The sequence below is a fragment of the Muscardinus avellanarius genome (genome assembly GCF_963383645.1).
Source record: "Muscardinus avellanarius genome assembly, chromosome: 20".
NCBI lineage: Eukaryota > Metazoa > Chordata > Mammalia > Rodentia > Gliridae > Muscardinus > Muscardinus avellanarius.
The window spans coordinates 19,683,596-19,700,417 of NC_137806.1; the positions used below are offsets into that span (position 1 = coordinate 19,683,596).

Below are 16,822 nucleotides of genomic sequence, written 5' to 3' on the forward strand. Positions count from 1 at the left end.
GTAAAAAAGGTAGAGAAACAGCTTGTGTGTGTTGGAGGCCATTTAAGTGTAAGATTAGAAATGCATTAAAAAAACAGAAAGAGATTAATTTTAAAACTGCATAGCTGAGATCAGAGTTCCATCCGTCATCCCTCATGAGAAATGAGGGTTGTGTGTGGGTTTGCTTTTAACAACACAGCAGCTCATCCTTTTTGAAAGGAGGCTCCTAAATCTTGGTATCCTGAGCCATCTCATTCACTGCAAGGTCAGCCTGCCAAGTTGAGCCTTGGTCTCGGGGAGCAGGCATCTTCATTCTGCTGTGGGAGGTGGGGCATTTGCTGGAGGAGCTGCTTGCAAAGTTTTCTGCAGGTTCCTCTCCAACGCCCCTGGGAAGAAGACAGCCCTGCCGAGCTACTGCGGCTTTTGTGGAGAGCTGCCCCTCCCCAGGAAGTGGAGAGGAAAAGAATTGAAGTCAAGTACACTCTTAATCTTGGAGACAGATTCTCCATCCTCTTTTCAGAAGTTTAAAAAATACCTTTAAATTCCCCCTTGGAGGAAAAAAAGAATCTCTTAAAGGTTAACGTAAGATTACTATTGAAGAGCTAACAATATAGGTCATGTAACTGAGGGGTACAGGTCAAGAAGACATATTTCTGAAAAGAAAAAAAAAGCCCTAATGCACAATATTTACTAATATTTAAATAATCCAGTTGAAACCAATTTTTTTTCCATGAAAAAATACACCTTAGACAGTTGCCTACGCTGAGAAGAGTGGAGACCATGGGCTGGGGGAGAGGACTGAGAAGGTCCGTTCAGTTAGAGCCTTGCGAGATTCCTATGTACAGCACCAGGTCCTATGAATTCAGCTCCCCTCCAGTCAGTAGAGTTTGTGAGAAATGAACACTTCAGAATTGCAGTATAAAATATGGCCATAAAAAACTTTGTCTTCCAGTCCTAAGTAGAAAGGTGTACCATGCAGGGTGGGTCTCGCGGGGCGGCTCCGCCCGCTGCGGGCTCCCCTCCCCATCCCACCACCAGGGCAGTCACTTGCTGCCTGTGTGGCCTGTTGTCACAGTGGTGGGCCTGGGTCTCCGCTCCGTTCCAACTCCTGAGACCCCCGACGAAGACGAAACGAAGCTACACAGCGTGGAAGGCTCCAGACCTGCGGGCGAAGAGGGGACGCCGGGTTCAGAGCTTCAGAAGCAAATCTGTGTCCCCCCTTCTCACCACGAGAGTCACATGGGCTGGGGTCACGGGGACTGAAAATTTACCTCCTGGACTCTGTTTTTTATTTTAAAAATTTCCAGTGCTGGGGATCAAACCCACGGCCTTACTCATGCTAGCCATGGGCTCTACCACTGGGCTTCATTCCCAGCCCAGACTCTGTCCATAGGAAAACCTTTGCCAAGTGTTCAAAAGGCTGTATTTGTAGACCCAGTTCTCCTCTCCTTCTAAATTTTAATTAACTGCCTTGCATTTGGAAGTGCCATGGGTTAGCCCCCATGGTACACGAGGGTCCATTTGTTAAGCACTTATATACTGTCATCCTAGAATAGTTCTTTTTTTTTTTTTTTTTTTTTTTTTTACAACAGCTCCATAGAGTAGGTATTTTAAGGATGGAAAGAAAGCCTGAAACTCTTTTCTGGCTTCTAGTTGGTGTGTTGTACTCTTGGCTCAGGACAATTTTGTGATACAAGGCCAGAAATGGGGATGCTCACCTGTTCCTTGTGAACTTGGAAGCCCCTGGACCTTAAAAAATAAACTCCTGGTTACACCAAGACCCTCCCCAGACAGCTGTGCTGGCCTTGAGGCCCCTGGTGTGGGATGTATCAGCCTGAGCAAGGCATGTGCTCAGAGAGCTCTGTGCACTCAGACGCAGGCACAGCCATTAAATTACTTATTAGGCCCAGAGAGCTCTGTACATGTAGACACGGGGACAGCCATAACATGACTTATCAAGATGAGTCACTGTGCAACTCTCAAAAAATGACTGGTGGTGGGGTTCCCTTTGGGCAGGGTGGAAAGGACCTTTGTTAACATGTGACTGGGGTCCACAGATTCACGTAGCCATGCCAGGGAAGCTCCTGGGTGTGTCTTGGGAAAACTTAAGGGCTGGATGAGAGGAGATGACTCTTTAGAGTGGGAGGGAACTGTCTGCTGAGCCGAATGGGAAGGAGCATGATGCCTGAGGTGGGGGCCCAGCTGAAGGGCTGCTCGGTGGTTAGGGGGAGGAGAGCCGGGGGAGATGACCAGGGCGATGGCTCTGAAGTGGAGAGGAGGCACTGGATAGCCTCGTATGAGATTGCTCATGCAGTGGGAGGAGTGGAGAAGAGAAATATGAAAAACACAAGTATGCCCAAAGGATGCCACATTCCATGCAATGAACAGGAATAATGAGACACTATCTCTGTTACTTTTACTACATAGCCAGTGTGCTTCACATTCATGAGCTCAAATTAGCATCATCCTCACCAAAGATTATGCTTAGAAGTCAGCAAGATTAGCTGTCAGGCGTCTCTGTTAGGTGAGAGACAGATGTCCTCAGATCTGATGTAATTATGTCATGAGCGCTGTAATTTTACCAATGGATAAATCCATTATAGAGGATTTATCAGGTGGTAACCTAGGCTAGTGGGGTGTGGCCAGAGAAAGTGGGTCCCTGAGGGTGTCCCAGGGACACAGTCCCCCAGGGACTGTGCCTCTGTCTTTCAATCCCCTTGCTTGTCTGCTCTCTCTTGCTTCCAGCCTTCTTGATGTGAGAGCAGAGCCCCTGCACTCTCCCTCTCTCGGCTTCCTGCTGCCAAGCTCTGAGCTCCACAGACCCAGCCTGACGTGGACTGGACCTCCAAATCTCCAAAGAATGTGAGCGAATACGTCTTCCTTCCTCTAAGTCATGTGGTCAGTTGTTTTGTATTAGAGAAGTGGGAATGTTGACCGAGACACTCTACATCTCAAGGCAAGACGGCCAGCTCTTTACCCAAGATAATTAAAACACAAAATTTAGGAAATCAATAGACAATCACAAAACCCCTATTATTTGAATAAATCATAGAAAAAATTGTGGCTGCACAGCGTGAGAAGCAGCCTGGAAGGGAGGAAGGGAGACCAAGGAGTGTCTGCGCCTGGATGTGTGGGCCTCGAGCCACGGCTTTCTCAGGGATAAATGAAAATAATAATACAATATTACCCAGTGTCTGAGTATAAAATGATTATTTAAATGATGTCCTCTAGTGGTTGTGAGCATGACAAGGGATGAAGGAGCAAAGGGGCCTGGCAGACAGCAGGTGCTCAGCGAGGACGGCCCCTCGCTCGGCCCCAGACTCAGCTCCTTGGCCCGCTGAAGAATTCTAGCTTCGCTACATACGCACAATCTTTTCGGCTGGCCAGACTGAGGCTGCTCGAGACACTTGCATTTGAACTGTCCAGGCTGCTGCCGAGATGGAGCCTTCTCATGTGCCTCACGACGGCTGTGGCATTGAAAGCTTGCTGAAATGTTAAGAAAAGACAAAATATTCCTGTTAGTTAGAAAAGTCTCCAGCTGCTTTCTTTGATTTATCTGGTTATTCTAAGTACTTCTTAAAGTATAAAGAATGTAAATATAAAGATATATAAAGATATAAAATATAAAGAAAATTTATATTGCCCCTTTTACTGACATTATACAAATTTATTATTTCCCCATCAAATATATTTTTGAGTTGAAAAAATAGCTTTCTTCTTTTATCATACACATACACAACAACTACAAAACAATTTTCTCCACAATTTAAGAGAAGTGACTTTTGGAATTAAAGACATAATAGTAAACTATCTTAAAATATGATTTTAAAATGGTACTTATTGTCCTATAATTGGTACTTTTATCCCAAGTAATGACATTTCTTCTGAATAAAACAAGTCAGTGGAATTAATTATCTTCTTTCCTTTATGTGTGGGTGGGGTACTCTACCACTGAGTTATATTCCCAATCCTTTTAAAATTTTTTTATTTATTATTCTTATTATTCTTATTATTATTATTTTTGGTGGTACTAGGGGTGGAACCCAGGGGCTTTATACCTCCAGGCTATACTCCCAGACCTATTTTTATATTTTATTTGGAAACAGGGTCTAACTAAGTTGCCGAGAGCCTCACTAAGTAGTTGAGCCTGGCTTTAAACCTGTGGGATCCTTGTAACCCCCAAACGTGGGGATTACAAGTGTGCGCCACTACTCCTGGCATTTTTAAAAATTATTTTGAGACAGCATCTCACTGTGTTGCCCAGGCTGGACTTGAACTTTCAATCTTCCTGTCTCAGCCTTGTGAATAACTGGGATTACAAGTATTGTGCCACTGTGCCTAACTTAATTTTCTTTCTGTACAGTATCTTACTGTTGGCTCTCAAGCCAGCTCTCTACCCAAGCTTATTAAAACACAAAATTTAGGGAATCAGTAGATGATTACAAAACTTCTATGATTTGAATAAAAAAATTTTTTTACCAGACAATGAAGTCAACTTAGATTTTCTGCTTTTTATCCCCCTTTATATCTCTCTAATAGAAGGTGATTATTCAAAATTCTAGCAAAGTGAAGAGAGATGAAAAGGGTTACCTTGCTTAAACAGCAAATGAGTAAGACTTGGCATGATCAGTGTCTGAATCACAGAGGGAAAGTGTTTAATCACACATTTCTTTTTTTGAGTGTGGTAGTGGGTATTGAACCTAAAGACATTTTACCTCTGAGCTACCTCCCAAGCTCTATTTTAGTTTTTGGAAATAGAATCTCTCTAAGTTGCAGAGGGCCTCACAAAATTTCTGGGGCTGTCCTCGAACCGTTAATCTTCCCTTCTCAGCCTAAGTACTGCGATTACAAGGGTGCACCACCACACGCAGGTTAAAGGCACATTTCATCCCTCCTGTTCTATGATACGCCTACCATGTCTTCAACATTGCCAGTTAAAATTAACAAATTTAGTTGGGTGAGGTTCTGGGAATGTCCATCCAAACTCGGGTGTCAGCAGGCTTTGGAAGCCAGACATGTTCACAAGCTAGAGCAAGGTTCACGAGAACAGCTGGAGTCTCGGGGTGTCAGGAATGCCAGACTTACTCTCCATTTGCTTTTTGCAAAGTTCTTCCGGATCTGGGCGCTGACGGACTCATGGATGTTTTTGTTGAGGGCTGTGTCGCCAGCGATCCTAAAATAGAGGCAAAGATGCTTCTTCAAAAGGGCTTCCCTGGGCCCCAGGTGTCTCCTCCTGGCTCTTGAGAGGGTAACTGTGTTCCCGAACCCACATCCATGACCGCTGTCACCCCAAATCCCCTTCTGTGCCCTCGCACCCTTAGGATCCACCGACAGGCTCCTGGTCAGCCCACTCTTGGCCTCTCGCTTTTCCTTCTCTCTTTTTAAACTGTAATTATACATCATCATGGGGTTCAGTGCCTTAGAAACATCCATGTACACCACACTTGTTATGTGTGTCCCTTCGGGTCCCACCTGCTCCCTCCCCTCGGTACTGATAACTTCATATATGAACACTGGATTGTTTGAACTGTTTCTTAAATCACATTTCCCTTTTCACCTCCATTCCTGCACCATAAAAATGCACAATGACAGGGGATCTGAATTTGCTTCCTCCCGCCCCCTCTCTAATCCTCTCTCCTGCACTCCAGCTTTCAACCCAAACACTTGATCTCTGAGCTCACATAACTGTTCCCCGCTGGCCTGACCACCAGAACCCTCCCCTGGGCCCAGCTTCCAGCTTCCCTGGAGCCAAGCCCTCCCACTCCCCGTCCTCCCGGGACCTGCTCCTCTCCCAGTGCTCACACCTCCCTTCAGGCTCCAATCCTAGCTGAGCCAGGCTCTGCAATGACATTCTAGGCGGAGATACCTACCCTGCCCCGGCCCTGCGCCCCTCGGCTTCTCCACACTCTGTGAGAGGGTGGGGAGCATCGGCTCAGCCCTGCTCTGTGCATCCAATAGCCTGGCTTTTCCCAGGAAGTCCTCAGAACTGCAAGGGCCATATCCACTCTACATTCAGCTGGGCCTGGGTGATCTTGGGACTTCTCATTTGTAGTTATTGACAGTTCCTGAGCCTTTTTCCATCAGCAGGAAAGAACTCAGGTGTGCCCATTACCTCCTATAGGAGTCTCCCTCATCCTACTTGGTCCTCCCTCTGCTATGCATGCTCTCTCCCTCTCTCCCTCTACTCTTCCTCCTTTTTCCTCTCTCTTCCTCCCTCCCTCCTTCCCTTCTTATAATCAGCCTACAGTATCCAGTCTTAGGAATTACCTGGAGGTCATTCAAACCCTCTTCTTCTCTCCTGCACCTGTACGCCCTTCTTGACCACAGCATCGTAGTCTTCTCTACCCCCAGCCACTTAGCCTGCCCCCTGCAGCCAAAGGAGGTTATGTTGCTCACCGTCTTTCCTGGGCACAGCCCCCTCGGACTGCAGGGACAAGCTAAGTGGCTGAGGTAGGGGGAAGGTGACAGGTCTTCCCATCTTCCTTTTCCACTTTAATACAAAACTATGAAATTTTAGGTTGGTATCTGGTGCCTAGAATTTATTGGATCTTGGAGGCGAAGGGGCTGGTGCTGGAGCCGGTGACTGCCCTTGCTGGCTGGAAGGCCGTGAGTACCGGAGGAAAGCGCTCCTCACCTCCCACCCTTCCTGGCCACAGATCAGCCCAGAGACCTCTGACTATCGCTCCTGCTGCTTTGGGAAAGGGCAGAACAAGCTCAGGGCTTCTTTGGTCGGGAAGTCGCCGCCAGCTTGCCCTTCACTTGAGAGCTGCAAACATGGTCCAGGGACTAGACATGGAGTGTGCGCCGGCTGGCCCACGCTTAGAATCCAGGGTGAGATCCCAGCTCACAGCATCTCCCCACACACATGCTCCTCTCTGCCCAGCAGGACTAAAACCACACGGCCAAGAGGACTCTCCGAAAGTAACCCAAGCGAATCAAGTTTCCATTTCCGACAACTGCCAATTGCCCCCTTTCCCCAGACACAGTTCAGCGAGACAGAAATAGCTTATCTAAATGGAATCCAAGCCCAGAGGAACCAGCAGGGTTGGGGAGCTGCAGACATCTTTATCTAGCCTCCTCTTCTACAGCCCATGGGCATGCTCCCTCGGACCATTTTTTTTTTTTTAACTTGCACCTTCAGAACAGGATGCCAGTTTCCAATGTGCTGAAAGCCAGCTCTCTCTTGGAAATAGCTGGGCCAAAGTGATATTCCGCAGGCCGAGCATTGCTGCAGGCCAGGACCCCGCTCCAGACTCAAAACCCTGGGGTGGGAGGATGTCAGGGAGACTCGGGCCCACAGGTTCCACCTGCTTGGCAGTGGAGTGGCTGCCGCGCTTCAGGCCGGGCCTGCTGCTGTGCCCTGCTCGCCCTCCTCGGGGTGGGATCACTGTGAACCCAGATGCAAATTCAGTGGAGCATCATCCAGGAACGGTCCTTGCCCAGGCCTAGGCGCTGCTGTCCCTGGTGAGAGTCGTGTCAGGCTGCAGGTGGCACGGAGGCTGTGAGGAGCTGAGGATGGGTCAGCGTGGGCCACACCCGCACCACACAGCCCTCGAACGGCCTGGGATGGAAACGGTCGCTGCCGTTCATGCTCAGTGAGGAGGCTCAGGGTCACAGCGCAGGCCTCTTGGATGCTCAGCGATACTAATACAGCATTGTCCCTCGGAAGACGGGAAGCATGGGGTTTTTCTTCAGACTGAAGGGATCTTAGTGGCCCCCAGACTGTCTAGGGATTGACGGATGCTGCCTCCCCGCCTTCTTTTTTATGGAACTGGGTATTGAACCTAGGGGCAGCCTACCTCCAAGCTACACCTGAACCATTTTTACTTTTTGTCTTTGAAACAGGATCTCGCCATGAGTCCAGCCAAGTTGCTGCGATTGGCCTCAATCCTGTGATCCTCCTGTCTCAGCCTCCCAAGTACTGAGTTTATAGGCATGTGTCACCATACCTGGCTGTCCAAAGCTTCTGATTCAGAAGGATTTCTTTATCAATCTGCAAGCACACACAGATTTGCAAAGCTAGGGTTGCACAAACACGCGCATGTCTCGCTTGCTCCCTGGTTTTAGCCCCTACATGCACCACGTAGACAGCATGTATGTAATCACACCTGCTGCGGCCTGTCTGCTACAATGCTCTCCACTCACAGGGCATCAGGCCCCTTTCCCCACCTTGGGTGTCTTGAGTTTCCAGTCCCCCTCCATGGCTTGGATCTGAATCTTTCTAGCCACTCGCTCAAGTTGGGCCTGGCGGCACCTGTCATCTACCCAAACAGCTCTGCCAGACACGTGGGCTGCTCTGTGGTTCCTGTGACCAGTCAGAGTGGGCGTGGACAATTTTCTGTGTCGACTTGACTAGGACACAGTGTCTGGATATCTGGCCTAAATGCTGCTGTGAAAGTACTTTGCAGATGAGCTGAACATTTCAACCGGTAGACTTTTCATAGAGTAGGTTTCTGTAGGTGGTCCTCATCCAATCAGTTGAACACTTTGAGGGAAAAGAAGAGGATGAAGAAATTCTGCCTTTCGACTGTCCTCAGAGTCGGGCTGCAACATTGCCTCTGGCCTGGGTTGGACGCGCCCTGCCTATTTCGAATTTATCCAAACCCACAATCATATGAGCCAACGCCTTGATCCCTTAACATGAATTAATCTTTCTCGAATCCATTACTTTAGTTTGCTTGTCAGTGACACTGGAGACGGATGCTCAGAGCAGTCTTCGGGATCAATGAGCTCCAGCATGTGGCGGGGGCGCTCCCATCCTGCTGCCTGCCCCGCCCAGCTCTTTGGTCACCAGTTACCAGGCACCGCCAAGAGAAAGGCCAAGCTCAGGTATCAGGGGCTTGGAAACTTCTGGCAAGAAGTACTGGTTGACTCCTGCAAGCAGTGCCTTGTGCAGAGCCCTCTTCTGTCTGGAATGGTCTGTTCTGAGGCTAAGGGAAGGCCCTGAGTAGCTTGGATGGAGCGGGAGGGCAAGTGCGGAACGACACAGGATGCTCTGGTGCAAGGATGTGCCGGGGCCACAGCTGCCAGAGCTGCTGCACAAAGTCATCACTCCACTAAACCCACGGTCTCCTTTTCCAGGGCACCTTGACATCACTGAGACAAGCATGTCCTGGTGCAGGCAGGAGAGGTCTCTGGGACACGTGCTCCAAATGCACGTGCTGGTTCCCTTTCCAGTGCCTAGAGTTTTGAAATGCACAGTAAAATGCCAAGCGCATTCCCCTTGAATCAGGAGGCCCCGGTGAGCCGGCTCTTGGGCTAATGCAGCTCGGGCTGTGGGCTGGCAACTCTGAGGTCTTCGTCCCTCACTGGACTTCTCCCCTGAGCTCCACGCTCCTTCAGTGCTTGCCATGGCTCCCAGCTCCTCCTCCAGACACGATCATCTTCCCAGGCCCTTAACCTGAGTTTCAGGAGTGATATCAGGTCCCACAGTGCTCTGCCTACTGCCTGGCACTTCCCCGCCTTCTGTCTCTCACAGCCCCCATCCCTGTCAAGCTGTGTGGGCAGGTCACTTCTCCTCCGGGGCTGCACACTTCTGCCCTGTCCCATACCCCATCTCCTACTACCCATCTCCTACCCCACAGCCAGATGGGGCTGCCTGAAACCAAAACTGATCATCCTGCTCACACCCATCAAGACCCCACTGCCCAAAGGAAAAAGTACACATTCCCCAGGAAAAGATTAAAATAACGGCAACTCGTGTATATCAGAGAGGTACAGGTGCCAGGTATTCTTCTTGGTGGCATATATTCTATTGTTAAACCCCTTCAAATGCCCTCCAGGACACGCATTATGATTTGCGACCTGGATTCTACAGGGGAAGCCCAAAGAGTTCAGGATTTCACCCCCGCTTTCTAGCCTCCTCTCCAACCGCCGCCTCTGTCCCCTCTCAGGCTAACCAAGTGCTCATGCACAGTGAACGCATGCGCAAGGCTCCACCCTGTCCACGGTCCAGGGTGCTCACTGTGCTTGAACTGGCTCCCCTCTTGCAGCTGGGGTGGTGGAGGGCTTCTCCTGGGCAGATTCTGCTGACCCACCTGGTCTCCCCCAGCCCCCTCAGAGAAACTTCAGTTTTCAAAAATACTGGTGAGAGCCGGGCGTGGTGGCGCATGCTTGTCATCCCAGCATTCGGGAGGCTGAGACAGGACAATTGCGGTTCGGGGACAGCCTCAGCTACTTAGTGAGGCCCTTTGCAACACAGTGAGACCCTGTCTCACAATAAAGAATAAAAAATAGGGCTGAGAGCCAGGCATGGTGGCGCACACTTGTAATCCCCGTGCTTGGGAGGCAGAGACAGGAGGATCACACAAGTTCAAAGCCAGCCTCGCTGTTTAAGAGACCCTGTTTCCAAATTAAAAAAATATACATACAATAGGTTTGGGAGTGTAGCCTGGAGGTAGAAGGGTTCCATCCCCAGTACCACCAAAAAAAAAGGGGGGGGGAGCTAGGGGTGTAGCTCAGAGGTAGAATGCCCCTGGGTTCTATCCCCAGTATAAATAAATAAATAAATAAATAATAAATAAATAAATAAATAAATAAATAAATAAATAAATAAATAAAGTTGGTGAAAGAGGGAGCAGTTTGAGCCGGCCTTCCTCCCGGCCTTCTGCGGAGCAGGCTGGATTAGTGAACAAGCTCTCAGAGGCAAATCGTTTCCCTTTCTTCTGAGGCCCCTTTCCTCCTCTATCCTCTCAAAAGTCTCACAGCTTTAGAGGCCTATTAACTATCGTCCAAAGCGACTTAGTAAAAAAAAATCGAGACAGACACTGAAACTATCCATTTTCAGAAAATTATTTTCTTCCCTCTTTACTTTCCTTCCTTTCCCCCCTTTCTTCTCCTTTAAGCCTGACAATAAAGAGCATTCATTTTGAAGTCAGACAGTTCTGGCTGGACTCCTGACTTTGCTATTAGCTAGCTGTGTTGCCTTGGCTCAGTTACTTTATCTTCAGTTCACCTGATCTTAGCCAGTTTCCATGTCCTTATCTCTGAAATGAAGATAAAACCTGCCTCATGGGGTTAGTATTAAAAAAAAAGGGGGACAGCCCTTTAAAGCAACCAGCACAGTGCCTGGAACATAGTAGAAACACAAGCATCGGGTGTTAAAGTACTGTGGACCTGGGCCATGACGTCCCCTCTGCACAGGCCTCTGGCTGCTGGCTGACAGCTTGGGCGACCCTGGAGGAAATGCTACAGGAGATGGTGGGCTAAACCTGGGACACTTTTCTATATTGCTCCATGTGGGGGTCTCCTCAACCCAAAGTCTTCTCCATTTATTTCCATTTTCTCCCTCTCTCTTTACAGCTCTTTGGATGGAACCCAGGACCTTGCACAAGCTAGGCAAGGCTCCTGCCACTGTGCTACACATTCAGCCCCATGTTCATTATATGTTTGGGCCTTAAATGCTGCCCGAAGGCCCCGGCTTAGAGAAGTCGGGAGGTGGGAGAAGCCTCTAGGAGGCGGGGCCTCTGGGAGGTCATAGGTGACTAAGGCTGTGTCCCAAGGGGATTGTTGAACACCTGCTTCTTTCTCTTTCTCTCCCTTTTGGCCACCATGCTTTAATACCACATGCTCTCATAACAGTGTGAATGTCTCACCTCAGGCTCAGAAGCAACCAAGAGGCCAGCTGACCATGGGCTGAAACCTCTAAAACCATGAAGCAAAATAAACCTTTCCTCTTTTTAAGTTGATTATCTCAGGTCTTTTGTTACCTAAAAGAGAAAGCTAAGAAAATTGGGTATTTTACTGCTCTTGGTGGTTTGTTTAAAAATGGATGCTTGTGGGCTTTAATAAAAAAAGTTACAATTAACTAAGTGTTTGCTCTGCACTGGATATTGTATTAACCCCTCTGCACGCATTATCTTCATTATTTCTTAAGACAACTCCATAAATTAGGAAATACTACTCTCATTTAACCATGAGAAAATGGAAGCTCAGAAAAGCCAAGCATAAACCCAAAGCCACAGCTCGTTGACAGCAGAGCTGGCTTCCAACTTAATGAGTGTCATGAACACAACGTAGCCCCAAGCACGCTGCAGAAAATGTGTAGCACCCCACGAAGCATCAACTAGTCCTTCCAGAGTGCAAGAAACAGTAATTGGAAAAGCACCTGAAAAGGGAAAATAGATATAACTTCACGTTGTTTAACTACCGAGTAATAAGCTCAAGGAATAAAACTCCAATCTTAATGCCCTCATTGGGCATTATCTTTAATAAAAATGATCCTTCACAACTTTTCGTAAACTGAAAAGCTACAGCTATCTCTTGCACACTTAACTTCTCACGAGCACATTCAGAAGATGGTGTCCCGAGGGCACCAAATGGCTCCAGCACCGGCTTGGGGCAAGGAGGAAAGCCCCTGGCCAGACTGAGATGAAATTAACACCCACGTGGACAGCATAAATGAGAATGGCCGACGGGAAGTTTGCGGGTGGGTGGGGGGCACTCCAAGACGTGGTTCTCAGAGTGGGGGTTTTCTTACCATGGGTGCCGAGCTGCCTGCTCACAGGTGTATCTTTTGGTTGGATCTTTCTCCATCAGATTCCGAATAAAGTCTTTTGCTGTTCAAAGAGAAGGCACAGTGAAAGAATCCTTCTGTGGTTCCGGGTGTCATCAGCGGGCACCACCACACTTCCAGGAGTGCCCTGCACAGCATGAACTATGTAGGACCAGCGCTCCATGGACCCCACATGGACACAGAAGGTGCCAGAACCTGCACCACAGCAGAGCCACAGCTTGGGCTCCAAGGGTGACCCTGGGAGCCAGGAGGTGGCAGAGCCAAGCCGGGACCCTGACTTCAGCGCCAAGTCCCCCGTCCCTATGGACGTCTGGTTCAGAGAGGAGAGGCGATGACTTTGTAATCAAGTGCCTCTCTTCAGTCCACTCTTCCTCCTAGGACTTTTGGTGGTACCCTCGCCACATGTTAGCCATGGCTGGTTCAACTAAACCGCTAAGGGCCCCCAGAACTGCCAGGTCCTAGGCCAGGCAGGGAGGAATCCATTCCCTAGGCACTCCATTCACAGCCTGCTCAGTCCATTAGGAACCAGTGAGCAGGAAGCTATGGTGCAGGGAGTGCTCCCTAGAGAAGTGGAGTGTGCTCAGCAGCCTGGGAGGTCGAGGACAAGACAGACAGGGTGACAGAACCAGAAGATGACAGTGTCCTGGCCTGGAGCCTGTTGCTTTGCAGAGTGAGGCAGCACTGCCACAGGACTGAGCTTCCAGAGGACGTTGTGCCCTCTGAGCTCAGAGCAGAGCACTCCCCATGGGGCCCTTTTCTGGAAGCCTTGCACAACTATATTCTGGGTTTCTGAAGACTGAGGGAGAAGGGAAGGTGTTTCTGCTTATGAGTATATAATGTAATGATAAAACTCAGTTCAGCAGGATGGCACAGTGCCGTCCCTGTCGCCCCTCGTTTCCCCTCTGTTCTCTCTCTGGGAGCTGAGTGTTATTCCTCCCTGAGGAAACTGAGGCCCGGAGACATTTTGTCACTTTACTTAGGCATGGTTTTACTCTTTATCCCTCGGATAAAGATGGTAGACTTTTCTGGGGACATTTTCGTGTGGCACTGTGGCTAAAAAGTGGGCTGTAGAGTGAGAGCGGCTTATTGGCTGTGAGATTCTGGTCGTGGTACCTCACCGTGGGGGCTTCCATTTGATGGGGATGGTCAGAAAGCCCATCTGAAGGATCATCTCGAGGACTGAGCGAGTCAGCACGCATGCAGGGCTTCCAGCGTTCTGCACGGTCAGCGCTCGGTAAACCACTAGCGAATCAACCATGCTGCGTGCTCAGTAAACACTAGCTAATCATGCTGCATGCCCGGAGCACCCAGGCCAGGGCACCGGTTGTGGAGGTGGACCAGTGGGCCCTGGCCCTTGGCTGCACTCAGGTAGGATGCCCCAGGCCTGTACTCCAAGGTGAGCCCTAATACGTGGCTCATAAAGCTTCCTGGGGAGCAGTCATGGGCTGAATGTTTGTGGCACCCCATAATTCATGTGTGGAACCCTAGTCCCCAAGATGATGGTGTTAGGATGGCACTTCTGAGAGGTGATTAGGCCATGAGGGTGAAGGTCTTAGGAAAGAGATTAGGGACCTTATAAAAGAGGCCCCAGAGCGCTCTCTCCCTCTTCTGCCATGTGGGGATACAGCAAGAAGACAGCCATCCATGAGCCAGCAAGCAGGCCCTTGCCAGGCGCCGGACGTGCAGAGTTTTGAGCCTGCCCCAGAACCCTAGCTGTGGTTTAGGCCACCCGGGCTGTGGTATTTTTGTTACAGCAGCCCCAGTGGATGAAGACACGGGCTGCAGGGCCATTCTGGGTCCCCAGGGGGCCGGCAGCTCGGGTATAAGCATTGTGGGGGCAGAGCAGCGCGTGGGTGACCTACCAGAGTCGGAGATGTCGTCCCAGTAGGGTGAGTCGAACTCATATTCTGCCTTGAGGATCTGTTCGAAGAGCTTGGAGTCATTTTCGTCATAAAAAGGAGGGTAGCCGCAGAGCCTGGGAGACAAGAGGGAGTGAGGTCTGAGTGTCTGCACTCAGGGTGGAGGGCTTGCGCTTTGCTCGGGAGGAAGAGACTTTAGCAGTCAGGTCAAGAAAGCCTGCCCTGTGTGCGCTGCGAATGTCATCTAAGCAGAGGGTCCACACATCCTGTTGGTGTAGGTGACATAGAAGTAAACATCAGGATTCAATAAGGAGCAAAAAGTGTTGACTCTGTTAATGACCAGAGGGGAATACCAACAATTCAAACCCACTTTAACTCCTTAATATTATTAACCTGAGACTCACACACCCTGGAATCCCAGCCGAGGGCCTTCTGTCCACGACCATTATGGGTCTTAGTGCCTGTAATACTGTCCCTAATAGACGATGGGATGGTGGAAGGAATGAACAAAGCATTTTATGTTTAATATGCATTTGGGGCCCCTCTAGGTTCATTTTATTTAAGAAATAGGAAGGAAAAGAAACTTTACAACCTGGGTACCAGTTTGCCATGGGTCACCTCATGTGCCCATCACTCTGCTGCCTGCATTGGGTCTGTGGGAGGTCACAATTCTGCCTAGTAACAGGCAGTGAGCTCAGCAGGAGGTGTTGCGACACGGCCAGCGCCTTCTCAGGGGACCATTTCCAGGTTTTGATATTGAAGAGGTCTGTTAGAATGCTGGTGCAAGGAACTTAGAGCTCCGGAGGGACCGAGGGCTATCTATCTTAGAAATGTAACAGGAATTAAAATTCTAATTAAACTATACCAACTACATTTCCTCCCCATAAAGTTAGCAGTGCAGGCTTGCATGTGTGAAGTCCTGGGTTTCATCCTCAGCATCCCCCCCAAATTAATTAATTAATCTTAAAAACAATGGCTTCTCCTAGCTCTGCTCTCTGCATTCAGTTCTGATGCTACCTTTACCACCAGGAGGCCACTGACACATCGCTGGGACTACAATTTCCTCATCTCAGAATGCAGGTGGTGAGACTAAAAAAATTCCTAATATTCTTTCTGGATTTAAGCCACTTTATGACTCCCCTCTCCCAGTTTGTCTGATTGGCTTTTTAGGAAAAGACCAGAACTTGCCCTGGCTGGCTCTGCATGGCCGGGAAGAGGTGGGAGGGATGGAGGGTGCGGCTGTAAGTGACCACAAGGCAGCGGATGGCAGGGCTGGTGCAGGAGAGCTAGGTGCAGGCTGGATGGGGAGAGTCGGCTCCTGGGGCCAGGAAATGGCCGTTATGGTGCAAACCCTGAATCTTCCCCATAACTCAAGACTGTTCCAAACTCAGCTACAGCCTAGAGACCACCAGTTTAAAGAGAATAAATTAAAAGGAAACAGCAGACTGCCGGCCTCTGAGGAATTAGGCTGTCAGCACATAAGAAATGTAGTTAAGATGAAAACAGCCTTGTACCGCCATCCTTCAGCCCCTCCTGCTATGAGAGCCTCAGTGCCCGCAGGCTGCCCAGGGGACGGGTGACGACATTTTCCAAGGCTGGAGACATTCCGCAGGCCGATAAGACCCACAGTCATCTGTCCCCAATAGGCTGCGATAGGAGCTGAATGCCTGGAAAATTTCATTTTAAGGATTTACTGCTTTTGGCAAAATGAGCCACAGCCAGGGCTTCCGAAACCACCGGGCACATACTTCACTGTGCAAGGAAACCCTGGGGCCCGGGAGCTGGCTATGTAAATTTTCCCCATAATGCGGATTTGGGCTCAGTGAAATGTGCATATTAGAAAAAGCAGACAGAGCAAAATATTAGCTTGTCTTGGAAAAACCCCTAAATTTTAGATATGTGAGGCTTTTATTAACAACTGATTATGTTTCCTTTATGGTTTGGTTTTATTTTCAAGGAAAAAAGTCTCTTAAAAATGCCAATAAAGATTTATTATCCTAGTACTAATTTCCTGAAGGTATACTCCAATTTCTTTTCATCTTGTTTTTGTTGTTGTTGTTGTTGTTGTTTGGTATAGAATAGGGTGCTCATGTGGGTACAGTGAAGGCAGAAGGAAGGGAAATGCATCTAGCTGGAGCCTGAGTGAGTTCAAATTAAGAAAAGGGATGTTGAAATAAGGACTGTGAAAAACAAAACAAACTAGCATGCAGAAGGGCAAAAGTAGTTTGTGAAATGTTCCCGAGATCTAGAAATGTAGAAATGTAGAGCGCCCCCTAGGGGCTGCTTCAACAGCAGGTTCCTCTAGAGGTGGCAGGAAGAAAAGGCGACTACTCTGGGCCCTTCACCTTCAAACACAGAACGGCTGAGGTCTTGGGGCTGCCTGTTGGTGCTGTCATCCTGTGCTCTAAGCTAGTATTTCTTCTTTATGCATTGAACCTTTTAAGTAACCTGCAAGTTATGCATCAACATG

General features: G+C 49.0%; 1 protein-coding gene across 3 annotated transcripts in view; it reads right to left on the reverse strand.

The window, feature by feature from the left end:
- Positions 1-1,022: 1,022 nt before the first annotated feature.
- The window catches only part of CAMK1D (calcium/calmodulin dependent protein kinase ID), a gene marked incomplete at both ends in the record, with an annotated part of 417,729 nt that continues 401,929 nt past the window's right edge, over positions 1,023-16,822 (reverse strand). For 2 of the 3 annotated variants that reach the window (XM_080717056.1, XM_080717055.1), the window contains 5 exons: positions 1,049-1,141; positions 3,391-3,465; positions 5,065-5,152; positions 12,458-12,536; positions 14,356-14,468. In XM_080717056.1, coding sequence (XP_080573182.1) covers positions 1,049-1,141; positions 3,391-3,465; positions 5,065-5,152; positions 12,458-12,536; positions 14,356-14,468 — 448 coding nt within the window. Of the gene's footprint in view, positions 1,142-3,347; positions 3,466-5,064; positions 5,153-12,457; positions 12,537-14,355; positions 14,469-16,822 lie in introns of all 3 variants that reach the window. The other variant, XM_080717054.1, reaches the window with a different exon arrangement.